We start from the raw sequence: 16,418 nt of genomic DNA on the forward strand, positions 1-16,418 counted from the left end.
CCATGCCTGGCTAATTTTTGTATTTTTAGTAGAGATGGGGTCTCACTCTGTTGCCAGGCTGGTCTCAAACTCCTGGCCTCAAGCAGTCCTCCCACCTTGGCCTCCCAAAGTGATGGGATTATAGATGTGAACCACTGGGCCCGGCTAGGAAAATCTTAAAATCTTAAGTGCAGTGTAAAAAATGATTATTTTGTAGACTGTGAGTTTCTTTTTTTTTTTTTTTTTTTTTTTTTGAGACAGAGTCTTGCTTGTTGCCCAGGCTGGAGTGCAGTGGTACGATCTTGGCTCACTGCAAGCTCCGCCTCCTGGGTTCACGCCATTCTCCTGCCTCAGCCTCCCTAGCAGCTGGGACTACAGGCACCTGCCACCACTCCCAGCTAATTTTTTTTGTATTTTTAGTAGAGATGGGGTATCACCGTGTTAGCCAGGATGGTGTCAATCTCCTGACCTCGTGATCTGCCCACCTTGGCCTCCCAAAGTGCTGGGATTTCAGGCATGAGCCACCAAGTCCGGCCAACTGTGAGTTTCTTTTTTTTTTCTTTTCTTTTCTTTTTTTTTGAGACGGAGTCTCGCTCCGTCATCCAGGCTGGAGTGCAGTGGCTTAATTTCTGCTCACTGCAAGCTCCACCTCCCAGGTTCATGCCATTCTCCTGCCTCAGCCTCCCGAGTAACTGGGACTACAGGCACCTACCACCAAGCCTGGTTAATTTTTTGTAGTTTTAGTAGAGATGGGCGTTAGCCGTATTAGCCAGGATGATCTCGATCTCCTGACCTTGTGATCCACCCACCTCGGCCTCCCAAAGTGCTGGGATTACAGGCGTGAGCCACCGTGCCTGGCCAACTGTGAGTTTCTTAAGAACAAAATTTAAAAAATGATTTTTTTGTGTTAAAATATTCTGAGACCATTTTGTATATGTATATTTTTTTATGAGCAAATAGATTGAGGTAGAGCAATAAAATAGCATAATTATTAAAATAAGAAACATAAAGCATCTCATTGCCTTTTGATTTAAATCTCATCAGCATAATTCTTTTATTACTTTGCCATTTGGGATATTCATTACAGTCTTTTTTTCTATATAATTTTTACATAGTTCATACTGTGCTATATATAACATTTTTTTTTTTTATTTAACTTTTTCTGGTTTGGTATTACTTCACTGAATGAATACGTAAAATGGGTAGGATATACCTACCATACTTAATAGTTTTATTTTATTTTATTTTATTTTTTTGAGACAGGATCTCATTCTGTCACTCAGGCTGGAATGCAATGGTACGATCTTGGCTCACTGTAACCTCTGCCTCCCAGGTTCAAGCAGTTCTCGTACCTCTGTCTCCCAAGTAGCTGAGATTACAGGCACGCACTACCATGTCTGGCTAATTTTTGTATTTTTGGTAGAGGCAGGATTTCACCACATTGACCAGGTTGGTCTCGAACTCCTGTCCTCAAGAGATCCACTTGCCTTGGCCACCCAAAGTGCTAGGATTACAGGCATGAGCCACTGTGCCCGGCCAATAGTTTTATTTTAAAATCCAGTGACACACAAGATAAGACATTTGAGTTTTAGGAACTATTCAGATTCTTTGAGCCCACTGGAGTTATTTTTTGTTGTAAATTGGTTGAAATAGGTATTTTCTTGGAGTTTGAACATCTTTACACAAAAAGGTTTTGGTCGTAGTACATTTCATGTTGCTTATATCTTTATCAAATTTAGTGTAAAGATGCCAGGTGTAGTGGCTCACGCCTATAATCCCAGCACTTTGGGAGGCCAAGGCGGGTGGATCACTTGAGGTCAGGAGTTTGAGACCAGACTGACCAACATGGTGAAATCCCATCTCTCCTAAAAGTACAGAAATTAGCTGTGAGTGGTGGTGGGCACCTGTAATCTCAGCTACTCGGGAGGCTGAGGCAGGAGAATCACTTGAACCCTGGGAGGCGGAGGTTGCTGTGAGTTGAGATCGCACCATTGCACTCTAGCCTGGGCGACAAGAGCGAAATTCCGTCTCAAAAAAAAAATAAAAAATTATTATAAGTTTTACTTGTAAGAGGAACGTAGTAGTAGGACACAGCTTGAGTCTTAGAAATACTTTAAGTTATTACGTGTTCTCTTGTTTATATCAAAATTATTAGGTCTTTACTACATTTATTTATTGTATTCTTTTTTCTTTTTGTATTGCTGTTGTTAATTCAGACATTCTGAATTGAGTGACATAGTCATTTTTCCCTTTGGATGTCAAGCATTATAAGTAGCCATTGCATGGCTGGACGTGGTGGCTCATACCAGTAATCCTAGCACTTTGGGAGGCCGAGGCAGGTGGATCACCTGAGGTCAAGAGTTCAAGACTAGCCTGGCTAACATGGTGAAACCCTGTCTGTACTAAAAATACAAAAAAATTAGCCTGGTATGGTGGCAGCTCCTTTAATCCCAGCTACTTGGGAGGCTGAGGCAGGAGAATAGCTTGAACCCAGGAGATGGAGGTTGCAGTGAGCCGAGATTGTGCCATTGCACTCCAGCCTGGGCAACAGAGCAACAACTCCATCTCAAGAAAGGAAAAGAAAAAAAAAAAAAAAGAAAGAAAGTAGGCAATGCATTAGATAATTTCTCCCTTTTTCTTATTGCTCAAATGAAGGCAACAAATACGGGATATATGGAACTGTTGACAAAGGCTGGCATACTGATATTCTCAGCCTTCTAAATTTCAAGTTTAATGTTGTTGAAGGCTGGCAATACAGTAATTACTTTGTTCGTGATGCTATAAAGATACATGTTAATAGGGAAGGGTATGAGCTGGAAGTCTCAGCATGGAACTGAGTCAGAATCATGAGGTTGGAAGTGACTTCTGGTCTTTTCTGGCTACATATAAAGTCATTTGATCACTACTTTTTGGCTTTATTCATGAAATAAATAGTACCAATTTAATAATGACAGCTAACATTTATCAACTTTATATGCCACACTAAGTACTTTTTACATGTACTGTTAGCTAATGATTGTGACCTATTAGCTGCCATGTTATAAAAAATAATGCAGCATTTTGTGTGATGAGAGCTGTTTTCTCCTTGATTTGTGGTTGGTTGCTAATGCATTAGGATACACTTACTTGTAAACTTTCTCATATTTAGGGTGAATTGATTTTTCTAGATGTTGTAGTAAAGGCATTCTTGTAAAAAGCCATTTTTTTGTCTTTCTATATTGTAGAATTGCAGTATGTTAGAAGTACTTGAGGTGGATGATCACTTCTTAAAAAAAAAAAAGAAAGACAATTACTCGATATACTCTCAAAGGTATCATGATTTCTAGAACTGAACACTGTCCTGAAGCCTGGAGAGAGCCAGGCGTTGTGGGTATAGAGTGGGTCTAAACTGTGGGCCAGAGCCATGAAGGGGTTGGGAGTAATGGAAACCTACTTAGTCTTGGCTGCATCTTTAACGGCTGCATTTTTGTTTTGTTGATTCATTTGTCTCAGTTCCTAATTATCAACACATTAATGTTGAGAGGTATGGGTGTTTTGGTTATGTGTGCATTTTGGTAGAAGGTAGGGATAGGAGGGGATACATCTTATTAGAGAAAAATAAGAACGGAGGGATTTTGGTTTTTCTCTTTCTTTGATTCCGCGGAGCCCTTTGTTACACTAATCAGTAGCTACTAGTAATACTAAAGTGTTACGTCGAAAAGTTGTTTAACTTACTAAACAATGTGGATTTAACAATAAAAATACCAGTAAAATTAGCACAGAGAACAGATTTCTTTCATGATTTCAAATGGTAATATGAGATAATTGCACATTTTTTCCTTCCAATGGATTTCTCATCCCTTTTTCTCAAAGTTTTATCAAACCTTCTGTTGACCAGAAGTTGTTGCTTTGACTTAGAGACCCTACGTGTTTGTTCCTTAAAATAATTACCATTAATGACATGGAACTCAAACCAGCAGTCATCCTGTTTCTGCAATGATTGCACTTATACTATTAAATCTATAGTGAGGCTAGTTTCAAGATCTCATGGGAATGAACACATAGAGATACTTCTCGACTTAACCATGGAGCTATACCCATTATAAATTGGAAATATCATTAAATGCATTTAATACACTTATGGAACATCATAGCTTAGCCCAGCTACCTTAAATGTGCCCAGAACACTTATATTAGCCTACAGCTGGGCAAAATCTTCTAACAGAAAACCTGTTGTTGACAAAGGCTGGCATACTTATATTCTCAGCGTTTTAAGTTTCAGAAGGTTTAATATTGTTGAAGGCTGGCATTATAGTAATTAGTTTGTTCATGATGCTATAAAGATACATGGTAGGCTGGGCACGGTGGCTCATACATGTAATCGCAGCACTTTGGGAGACCGAGGCAGGCAGATCACCTGAGGTCAGGAGTTCAAGACCAGCTTGGGCAACATGGTGAAACCCTGTCTCTACTAAAAATACAAATACTGGCTGGGCACAGTGGCATGTGCCTGTGATCCCAGCTACTTGGGAGGCTGAGACAGGAGAATCACTTGAGCCTCGGAGGCGGAGGTTGCGGTGAGCCAAGATTGCGCCACTGCACTCCAGCCTGGGTGACAAGAGTGAGACTCCGTCTCAAGAAAAACCCAAAAAAGATATATGGTAATAGGGAAGGGTATAAGCTGAGAGTCTAAGCATGGAACTGAGTCAGAATCATGAGGTTGGAAGTGACTTCTGGTCTTTTCTTGCACATACAAGGTGTCATTTGATTACTATTTTTTTTTTGTTACTCATTAAATAAATACCACCAATTTAATAATGACAGCTGACATTTATCAAGTTATAATAAAATGTTGTGTATATCATGTAATTTATTGAATCCTGTAGTGAAAGTTGAAAGTGAAAAAGAGTGGTTATATGAGTACCATAATAAAATGGAAAAATTGTAAGTGAAACCATCAGTTTGAACCATCTGTATTGGTTTTAGTTCATTGTCAAAGAAATACGTATCTGCATAGAAGAGAACTTTGAGAAGCATATGGAAGGCTGGGTGCGGTGGCTCATGCCTGTAATCCCAGCACTTTGGGAGGCCGAGGTGGTCGGATCGTTTGAGGTCAGGAGTTCGAGACCAGCCTGACCAACATATGAAACCCCGTCTCTACTAAAAATTCAGAAATTAGCTAAGTATGGTGGTGCATGCCTGTAGTCCCAGCTACTTGGGAGACTGAGGCAGAAGAATCACTTGAATATGGGAGGCAGAATTTGCAGTGAGCTGAGATCGTACCACTACACTGTAGCCTGGGCAACAGAGCGAGACTCTGTCTCAAAAATAAAAAAGCATATGGAAGAAATTAATGGGCCATAATTTTGTTACTCATACATAAATCATTGGCACATTTTTTCCAGTCTTTTTTTTCTATACATTTTAAAAATCAGCTCTTAATTAAATTGAGTGAGTGATTGGGAGAGGGGATAGCCTTCAAAGATAATCTCAGATCTTGATTAAAATTGTAGGCAAATCATCGTTATCTGGAGTGACTTGTAGCAGGAAACTTGGACCTCTGCTGGCCTAAGTAGTTAGTGGTTGATTAGGACTAACTGATACCCCCTAAAGGGATTATGGTCATAGCTTTAAGGCTGGGATGCTGTTGGGGCAAAAGAGGAGATCAGGGGTTTGGACAGCTGGACCTCCTATCTTATGCTTCAATCAAAAGAACCCTTGGGTTTGGTCAGGGAAGGCAATCATTTAACCAACTGAGTCCAAATTATAGTGTCCAAAAAGTAAAAAAAAGTCTGCTAATCCCCGCACACCATGATCAATATTGAAAACATGGAAGAAAACCAGATTATCTCTCAGTAATTGAGAGTTCATATAGAATGTACAGTTCTGTATCATCTCTCTATGAATGGGTTTTTGATTATGATCTCAGTATAATGGTAATGGATCATTTTGAAGTTGGAAGAATAGTTCAGTCTGGTATGGCTGCACTTATTAGGGAACCTATTAGATTCTGCTTGTGACATTTGAGAGAACTGGGAAATAGCAAGATTGGCAGTGGGTTCATGTGTGGGATAATTAGCTCAAATAATCCAGTATTTAACAGTTCTAAAATTGAATTGCTATTCAGTTGCACAAAGGCACTTTAGAAGCTCTTTTTTTGTGGGGAAGTTGGTCTTATGTGATTCTCTGTATATTTGTGGTTTCACTTTACATGACTCATTTACAGTTGTGTATTAAGTCTAATAGAAGGGTCTTACTTTTTTTTTTTTTTCTGTTTTTTTTGAGACAAGAGTCTCACTCTGTCACCCAGGCTGGAGTGCAGTGGCGTGATCTCGGCTCACTGCAACTTCCGCCTCCTGGGTTCAAGCGATTCTCCCGCCCCAGCCTCCTGAGTAGCTGGGATTACAGGCACCTGTCACCATACCTGGCTAATTTTTGTATTTTTAGTAGAGATGGGATTTCTCCATGTCGGCCAGGCTGGTCTCGAACGCCTGAGCTCAGGTGATGCACCTGCATTGGCTTCCCAAAGTGCTGGGATTACATGCGTGAGCCACTATGCCTGGCCTGTCTTACTTTTTTTAACATTAGAATATCCTAGCATATGGTGGATTTTTGGAAGAGACTTGACTACTTGTTTCATGTATAGCAGTGTGCAGCTGGAATACTAATTTGTTGTTTTATAAATTTATTTATAAATAAAAGTTATTACTTGTTAACTAGTATTTTTTTCCCCCAGTTTCTCTTCAGCAACGGGTAGCAGAATTGGAAAAAATTAATGCAGAATTTTTACGTGCACAACAGCAGCTTGAACAAGAATTTAATCAAAAGAGAGCAAAATTTAAGGAGTTGTATTTGGCTAAAGAGGGTAAGTTCATAAGTCTCCCACCACCTTCAATGCGAAAATGGCCTCAAAGTGTTGAGTTTCTTGGTAGTAGTGTTAATTTTATCATTGAATAAACCTTGATTTTATTTGTACTTGCATAATAAAAGAATACTGTTTAAAGGCCAGATTAAGAATGAGATTGAAAAAACAAGTTGAAAAATGCCTTCTTCAGATTTTGCCTTGTTTTTTGATCTTACTGTTGATATTTAGGTTGCATAGCCTTGAGATAAGAGACGGTCATTGCTCTTACACTTGAGATGCAGTTGTGGGCAAACTAGGATTGTTGGCATTCTAATAACATCTTTAGCTATGTTAACTTTAATTCCGTGAAACATCAGTTTTACCCAACAAATATTCAGTTGTCAATAAATATTTATTTAATATCTACTATGAGGCAGACATTATACTTATGTGTTGGGTATACAGAAGGAGCAGAATTCATGTGGTTCTTTAACTTGGTTGAACTCAATGAGCCAAACAGATGTTAAGTAATTGTGTGATGAGTTGTTAAAAAGGAAATTGCAGGCCGGGCGCGGTGGCTCATGCCTGTAATCCCAGCACTTTGGGAGGCCAAGGCGGGTGGATCACCTGAGGTCGGGAGTTCGAGACTAGCCTGACCAACATAGAGAAACCCCATCTCTACTAAAAATACAAAATTAGCCGGGTGTGGTGGTGTGTGCCTGTAATCCCAGCTACTCGGAAGGCTGAGGCAGAAGAATCACTTGAACCCAGAAGGCAGAAGTTGAGGTGAGCCGAGATTGCGCCCTTGTACTCCAGCGTGGACAACAAGAGTGAAACTCCATCTCAAAAAAAAAAAAAAAGAAAAAGAAAAAGGGAAACTGTATCAGGAAAATACATGAGAGAACATGGTGGGGGACCTAATTTGAAGGATCAGGGAAGGGGCTTGCATTCTGAGTACTGACCTAGAATAATGTGGATATGGCTTCCACAGCTCTCTAGACCAGTGGTTCTCAAAGTGTGGTTGTGGAACAGCATCATCATCATTATCATCACCTGGGAAGGTTGTTAGAAATGCAAATGTTTGGGTCCCACCCAGATTTACTGAGTTAGAAACTGTGGAATTTGGGTCCAGATGCACACTAAATTTTGAAAACTGCTCTATTCTATAATAGAATAGTGGCTCTCAAATTCCAACATGGATAAAAATCACCTGGAGAGCTTGTTAAACCACAGTATGTTTGGGTGGAGCCCAGAAATTTGCATTTCTAATAAGCTCATAGATGATTCCAGTTACTGCTAGTTCAAGTACTACAGTTTGAGAAATCCTGTTCTAGACTAGTGATCATGCAGCTTTTTTAACTTGTGAACTCTGTAAAATATATACTTACAACCTTTATACGTTTTAAAGTTGATGTTTAAAATTTTTTGCTTGTGAAGGATATAAGTTTTATATTGTTGATATTTACAATTTAAATGAAAACTTCGTGCTTTTTTTTTTTTTGAGATGGAGTCTCGCCCTGTTGCCCAGGCTGGAGTGCAGTGGCGCAATCTCAACTCACTGCAACCTCCGCCTCCTAGATACAAGCGATTTTCCTGCCCCAGCCTCCCGAGGAGCTGGGATTATAGGCATGCACCACCACGCCCCACTAATTTTTGTATTTTTAGTAGAGACAAGGTTTCACCATGTTGGTCAGGCCGGTCTCAAACTCCTGACCTTGTGATCCGCTCTCCTCGACCTCCCAAAGTGCTGGGATTACAGGCGTGGGCCACCGCATCTGGCCAACTTCGTGCTTTTAGACATATCCAGTGGAATGAAAATATCAGTGATTTAATGTCCATTGTCATCTGTTTAACAAAAAAACACATGAATAGCTTTTTAGCAGAAATTTTACAGTGGTTTTCCTCCTTGAGTTTTCTTCTTTACATCTCCTTTAGAATTTTGTTCTTAAAAATGGTTTTGGAATTTGAATGTGCATTTGTTTCTTTTTCTTTTTTTTTTTTTTTGGAGACCGAGTCTCACTCTGTTGCCCAGGCTGAAGTGCAGTGGTGTGATCTTGGCTCACTGCAACCTCCGCCTCCCGGATTCAAGCGACTCTTGTGCCTCAGCCTCCCTAGTAGCTGGGATTACAGGCCCATGCCTCAATGTGCTGTCTCAAAAGAAATAAGTTCTGTCTGGTTATTCAGTATCTTTATATGAATGTATCCTCTCCCTTTTAAAATTTGTTTATGCTTTTGAATTAATCAAGCACCACTGTCCTTCTGCAATGGTAAATTCTTGTCAAGATGACCTGTAAAACATTCGATGTATATATAAAAGGTTGTGGTAGTATTTTCTCTGATGATCAGTTGAAACCCAGCAGTATGATGCTGGCTAATGATACCCATTTTCTCCTTTACCTCTTATACCAAAACCTCTGTAGCTTGTTCATCCTGTCTACAGCTAATTGAAGTCAATCTTGTCTAAACCTTGTTTGTTTTGCTTTCTTTTTCTGTGTCTCCAGTAAAGCTGTTAGGGTTCCTTCATTTTCTTATTTTCTTTGAAATTATAAAATTGAATTTTCCCAAAAATTCTGAAGAAATGAAAATGACCAAGAACCTCCCATTTCTGAAATGCATTATCAACTGCAGTTTTAGATCTGTGAATTAAAGAGCTTGTAACATGAGTTGGTTCAAAAACCATGCTTAGTTTGTTAAAATTTCATTGATGACATCTAAACGCAGTAAATAGTCTTTTTGTGTACTGTTGTATCTTTACTGTCCAAAGCGGTCAATAAACTTAGCTGGCCATAGCAAACAGTTGGGGTAGCTTTTTACAAAATTTCAAAAAAATACTGTGATCCTTTTTGAGAGTTTTTGAGAGACATTCGTAAAGAAAATGCATAGTATATAAAAGGTCATATGCTGATTACTTAGTTTTTGTCTTGGCTGTTAGCCTATATCATAATAAAAATCAAATGTGAAGATTTCCCCTGAGACAGCAGCTTTTATTGTATCTACTGTGAAGTCTAAATCTAGTCTTTAATGATTGCCACAGGTGTTTACAGTATAAACCAGGATTTTGATGTGGACAGCAGTCTTTGTTTTATCTTTCAGGAAAACCAGGTCAAGGTAACTCTGAAAGTCCAAACATTGGTTTTTTCCCAATAGGTCCAGCTTTTGCTTTAGTGTTGTAATAGCTGTGTTTGCACTTGTTTGGAGAATAGCTGAAATATAAGTGCAGACGGTAATGAGAAATGTACCTTTTTACTTCTCTTACTGTCTGTTCTTTTCTTAGTACCTATTCTTTTTTTTTTTTTTTTGAGATGGAGTCTTGCTCTGTCGCCCAGCCTGGAGTGCAGTGGCACGATCTCGGCTCACTGCAGCCTCTGCCTCCCAGGTTCAAGTGATTCTCCTGCCTTAGCCTCCTGAGTAGCAGGGACTACAGGCACTACAGCCACCACACCTGGCTAATTTTTGTATTTTTTAGTAGAGAGGGGGTTTCACCATGTTTCCCAGGCTGGTCTTAGTACCCATTCTTTTCCAAGCCGACTTTAGCTGGGAATGTTATAAATATTTCTGAAAGTTTTATTGCTTTTCTGTTGAAGTATTTTCTGATTTAGCTTTTCTTTAACTACAGAGCTTGGCACTACAGCAGTGTTTGTTTTGTGCTCTGGAAATTTGTCGTGTTGCCAATGAGTAAGAGACGGTTACATGAAACACAGAACAAAAGGCCATATAGTTCTCAGTCTGACAAAAAATAGTAGGAATAGAGCTTATAGCTAATCACCAGAAGACATTGAAGTTTTCTACTGGTGTTTAGAAAGTCTTTATACATGGTTGTAATTTATATATAAAGCTGTTATGCTAACTAATCAGAATTTCAATAGTGAAAAACTAGATATAGGAAGCTATCTGTGGTTCCAGTGTCATAAACTTGCACTTAGATATGGAAATGAAAACAATATATAAAATTAACAATTAAGACCCATTAGTAATACTGTAAACAAACGATTAGAAATTTGTGTTTGCTAATAGATTTAATCAGTAGAGACGATACAGAGATTTTAGTAAATTAGAAAGCAATACTGAGGAGTTCTCCCTCCTAGTGAGACAAAGAAGGAAATATGAAAGAACATAAAGACATAGAGGATGAATTGAGAACCTTCAACACACATCTGAAAAGAGTTCCAGGGGAAGAGAATGGAAGGGATAGTAAAGAATATTGGAACAGATAACTTAGATTTTTACTAATAAAAAATGTGAGTCCTTAACATCAATACTGACTACTAAACAGGATAAATAATAGTAAATTCAAGCCGAGTGTGGTGGCTCATGCCTGTAATCCCAGCACTTTGGGAGGCTGAGGCGGGTGGATTACTTGAGGTCAGGAGTTTGAGACCAGCCTGGCCAACATGATGAAACCCCACCTCTACTAAAAATACAAAAAAACTAGCCGAGCATGGTGGTGCACATCTCTAATCCCTGCTACTTGGGAGGCTGAGGCAGGAGAATTGCTTGAACCCAGGAGGCGGAGGTTGCAGTGAGCGTAAATTGTACCACTGCACTCCAGCCTGGGTAACAGAGTGAGACTCCATCTCAAAAAACAAAACAAAACAAAAAATAGTAAATTCATACCATGGCACATCTTTTATATGATAGAACATCAAGAATCAAAAGAAAATGTGAAAAGCTACCAGAGAAAAGAAACAATTACAGGAGATACTTTGCAAGCACCATAGATGCCAGAAGACAATGAAATAAGATCTCCAAAGTGCATAGAAAAAATAACTGTCAACCTAAAATTTTATATGCTGCTAAATTATTTAAGAGTGAGGGCAAAATAGGTATTTTAGGCATATAAAAACTAAGCACTTAGCCATCTATGTAATCACTAAAAGTACTGCTAGTAGGCCAGCTGCGGTGGCTCACGCCTGTAATCCTAGCACTTTGGGAGGCTGAGGCGGGCGGATTGCTTGAGTTCATGAGTTTGAGAACAGCCTGGGCAACACGGTGAAACCGTGTGTCTACTAAAATACAAAAAATTAGCTGGGCGTGGCGGCATGTGCCTATAGTCCCAGCTACTTGGGAGGCTGAGGCAGGAGGATTGCTTGAACCCGGGAGGCGGAAGTTGCAGTGAGCCGAGATCACGCCACTGCACTCCACCCTGGGTGACAGAGCGAGACTCCGTCTCAGAAAAAAAAACAGAAACCAACAACAAAAAAAGAACTGGTAGTAGAGATAGACATTTGCAAAAAGAAAACATAGAGGAAATATATAGGATGTAAGAAATAGGATAGGGCGGGTGCTGTGGCTCATACTTATAATCCCAGCACTTTGGGAGGCCAAGGCGGGTGGATTGCCCGAGGTCAGGAGTTTGAGACCAGCTTGGCCATTGTGGTGAAACCCCATCTACTAAAATGCAAAAATTAGCTGGATGTGGTGGCAGGCACCTGTAATCCCAGCTACTTGGGAGGCTGACATAGGAGAATTGCCTGGATCCAAGAGACAGAGGTTGCAGTGAGCTGAGATCACGCCACTGCACTCCAGCCTCGGTGAAAGAGCAAGACACTGTTTCAAAGGAAAAAAAAAAAAAAAAGAAACAGTGTAAGAAACAAAATACAGAAATTGATAAAAATATATATTTTAAAATTTTTATCTTTTGAGATTGAGTCTTGCTCTGTCGCCCAGGCTGGAGTGCTGTGGTGCTGTGTTGGCTGACTGCAATCTCTGCTTCCCAGGTTCAGTCGATTCTCCTGCCCTAACTTTCTGAATAGCTGGAATTATGGGCACCTGCCACCACCACGCCTGGCTAATTTTTGGAGGAGACACATCCCCACTTATTCTTTGAGGCTAGTGTTATCTTGACCTCAAAACCAAGGAAGACATCACAAGAAACTTAGCCCAGTATTCTGTGGGAATATAGATGCACAAATTCTCACAAAAGAACCAGCAAATCAAATTAAGCTACAGGTAAAAAGAATCACACAGCATGAAAAGTGGGATTCATCCCAGGAATTCAAGGTTGGTGCAACACCTGAAAATCAGTAGGATAAGAAACAAAGACATATGATCATCTTACTAGACAGAAAAAGTATTTGACAAAACCCAACACTGTTTCATGATAAAAACACTAAAACAGGAATAGAAGGGAACTTTTGTCATCCTGAAAATGGGCTTCTACAAAAAACTTACAGCTAACATCACACTTAATGTTTAAAGACCAAATGCTTTTCCCCTAAAGCCAGAAACAGGACAATTATGTACACTCTGACCACTTCTGTTCAACATTGGAAGTGAGGATCTATCTAGGGCACTTACTCAAAGAAAGAAAAAGGAAGGGAATCCACATTGAAAAGGAAGAAATAAAACTACTTTTCTCTGATGGTATCCTCTTTCTTATACAGACTCCAAGGGAATCTACTACAAAACTATTTAAAACTAATAAGTGAGTTCAGCAAGATTCAGGATATAAGAGCATCATACAAAAATCAGCTATATGTATGAAAATGACATTAAAGAAACAGTTCCATTTACAATAGCATCAAAATGAATAATGTATTTAGGAATACATTTAACAAAATAAACTCAAAACTTGTACTCTGAAAACTTCACTATTAAAAGAAATTAAAGGAGATCTGGGCTGGGCGCAGTGGCTCACTGCTATAATCTCAGCACTTTGGGAGGCTGAGGCAGGCGGATCACCTGAGGCTAGGAGTTCAAGACCAACCTGGCCAACATGGTGAAACCCTGTCTCTACTAAAAATGCAAAATTAGCTAGGTGTGGTGGTGCACACCTGTACTCCCAGCTACTTGGGAGGTTGAGGCGCGAGAATTGCTTGAACCTGGGAGGTGGAGGTTGCAGTGAGCTGAGATCGTGCCACTGCACTTCAGCCTGGGAGACAGAGTGAGACCCTGTCTCACACACACAAAAAGGAGATTTAAATAATGTCTATGGATTAGAAGTCTTAATATTGTTATGGTGGCACCACTCCTCAGATTGATGTACAGATTAAATGCAGTGCCTTTTAATATCCCAGTTGGCTTCCTTGTAGGAATTGACAACTGATCCTAAAATTTATATGGAAATTCTAGGGATCTAGAATTGTCACAACAACCTTCAAAAAGAAAAATGTTTGGAGACTCACACATCTTGATTCCAAAACTTATTGCAAGGCAACAGTAATCCAGACAAGGTGGCACTATCCTAAGGACAGACATAGATCAATGGAATAGAATTACATTCTCAGTTGCTTTTCCACAAGGTGCCAAAACCGTTCACTGGGGGAAAGAATAATCTCTTCAACAAATTGTGCTGAGACATTTGGATATCTACATGTGAAAGAATGAAGTTGGACCCCCTGCCATCTGCCAGAGTTAACTCAAAATGTATAAGGACCTAGATGTAAAAGGTAAACTATAACTCTTAGAGGAAAACATAGGGTTAAGGTTTTGTGACCTTGAATTAGGCAGTGTTTTCTTAGGTATGACACTAAAAGTGGAAGCAACCAAAGAAAAATGAGATAAATTGAACTTCATCAAAATTAAAAATATTCGTGTTTTCAAGGATACCATAAAGTGAAAAGACAACCCAGAGAGTGGGGCAGAATCTTGCAATTATTATATTGGATAAGGGTCTAGATTACATAAAGACATTACAACTCAATAGCAAAAAGACAGCCCAACTAAAAATGGACAGTGAATCTGAATAGGCATTTCTCCAGAGGAGAAACACAAATGGCCAATAAGTATGTCATAAGGTGATCAATGACATTAGCCCTCAGGAAAACACAAATCAAAATTAAAACATGCCGCTTAGTACTCACTAGGATGGCTATAATTAATACGTCTGACATTAACAAATGTTGGCAAGGATGTGGAGAAATTGGAACTCCCATACACCACCGGCAGGAGCGTAAAATGATATGTTAGCTTTGGAAAACAGCCTATCACTTCCTCAAACAGTTAAACATAGAGTTACCATTTGACTCAATTCCACTTCTAGGTATATACACGCAAAAAATGAAAACGTTTCCATACATAAATTTGTACATGGATTTTTGTAGCAGCATTATTCATAATAGTGAAAAAGGAATATCCTAAATGTCCATCAACTGATGAATACATAAACAAAATGTGTTTTTTCTTACCCATAAAAAGGAATGAAGTACCAGTTCTACAACATGAGTGAACCTTGAAAAAACATTATGCCAGGTAAACAAAGCCAGTCAGAAAACATCACATATTTTATGATTCTGTTTATATGAAAAATCTAGATTGGCAGTCTATAGAGATAGAAAGTAGAATATTTGTTGTCTAGGGTTGGTGGGGTGAGGAGTTGGAGATGAAGGAGCACAAGGTTTTTTCTGGAGTGATAAAAGTTCTAAAATTGATAGTGGTGATGGTTGTACAAGTCTGATTGAATATACTAAAAAGTCATTGAATTATATACTTTAAATGAATTGTTTTATGTGTGTGATACTGTAAAATATATAATTGGGGCGGGTGCAGTGGCTCACACCTGTTATCCTAGCACTTTGGGAGGCTGAGGTGGGCGGATCACCTGAGGTTAGGAGTTTGAGACCAGCCTGACCAACATGGAGAAACCCCATCTCTACTAAAAATACAAAAGTAGCTGGGCATGGTGGCGCATTCCTGTAATTCCAGCTATTCGGGAGGCTGAGGCAGGAGAATTGCTTGAACCTGGGAGGCGGAGGTTATGGTGAGCCGAGATCATGCTATTGCACTCCAGCCTGGGCAATAAGAGTGAAACTCCATTAAAAAAAAAAAAATATATATATATATATATATATGTGTGTGTGTGTGTGTGTGGGTATATAAAAAATATATACTATATATGTATATAATATATATATAAAATATATATAAATATATAAAGTGATAAGTGTCTTTGTTAATGAGCTGACTGATGGCTGGCAGCCCCTAGGTAATTTCAGGATAGGGGATGGTCACCAGAAAGACCGACACAGGATTAGAGGTTGGAACTTCCAACCCTGCCTCCCAACCTCCAGGTAGAGGAGAGGAGCTAAAGGTTAAGTTGATCATTAGTGGCCATTTAATCATGTCCATGTAATAAAGCCTCTGTAATAACTGAAAAGGACAGGGTTTGGAGAGCTTCCAGGTAACTGAAGATGTGAAGGTTGCTGGAGGGTGGTGCCCCAGAGAGGGCATAGAAGCTCCATGCTCCTTCCCACATGCCTTGTCCTGTGCACCTTTTTCTCTGTACCCTTTGTAATAGTCTTACAATAATCTGGTAAATGCAAATAAATGTTTCCCTGAGTTCTGTGAGCCCAGTGACAAATTAATCAAACCTAAGGAGATGGTTGTAGGAACGTCAGTTTATAGCTGGTCAGTCAGAAACACAGGTAAAATAATTTTGAAGCTTACAATTGATATCAGAAGTGGGCTTCAGTCTTGTTAGACTGAATTTTCAGCTTGTGTGATCTGATGCTATTTGCAGGTAAATAGTGTCAGAATTAAATTAGAGGATACCCAATGGGAGTATGCTACCAAAATTACTGATTGGTTACTGGTGGGCGAAAAGTAATATGTGAATTATATCTCAATGAAGTTGTTACAAAAAAGTACAGTAAGCCAATCTAAGTAAAAAAGGATTACT

At 39.4% G+C, this 16,418-nt stretch overlaps 1 protein-coding gene across 4 annotated transcripts in view; it reads left to right on the forward strand.

Moving 5' to 3' along the window:
* The window catches only part of RABEP1 (rabaptin, RAB GTPase binding effector protein 1), a 111,927-nt gene that overhangs the window by 31,700 nt on the left and 63,809 nt on the right, over positions 1 to 16,418 (forward strand). For 3 of the 4 annotated variants that reach the window (XM_008010014.3, XM_008010011.3, XM_073004624.1), the window contains exon 2: positions 6,695 to 6,823. The exons of the other annotated variant lie outside the window; for it this stretch is intronic. In XM_008010014.3, coding sequence (XP_008008205.1) covers positions 6,695 to 6,823 — 129 coding nt within the window. The remainder of the gene's footprint in view (positions 1 to 6,694; positions 6,824 to 16,418) is intronic. 4 annotated transcript variants of the gene reach the window in all.

Source organism: Chlorocebus sabaeus, chromosome 16, assembly GCF_047675955.1.
Source record: "Chlorocebus sabaeus isolate Y175 chromosome 16, mChlSab1.0.hap1, whole genome shotgun sequence".
In the NCBI taxonomy this organism is placed as follows: Eukaryota; Metazoa; Chordata; class Mammalia; order Primates; family Cercopithecidae; genus Chlorocebus; species Chlorocebus sabaeus.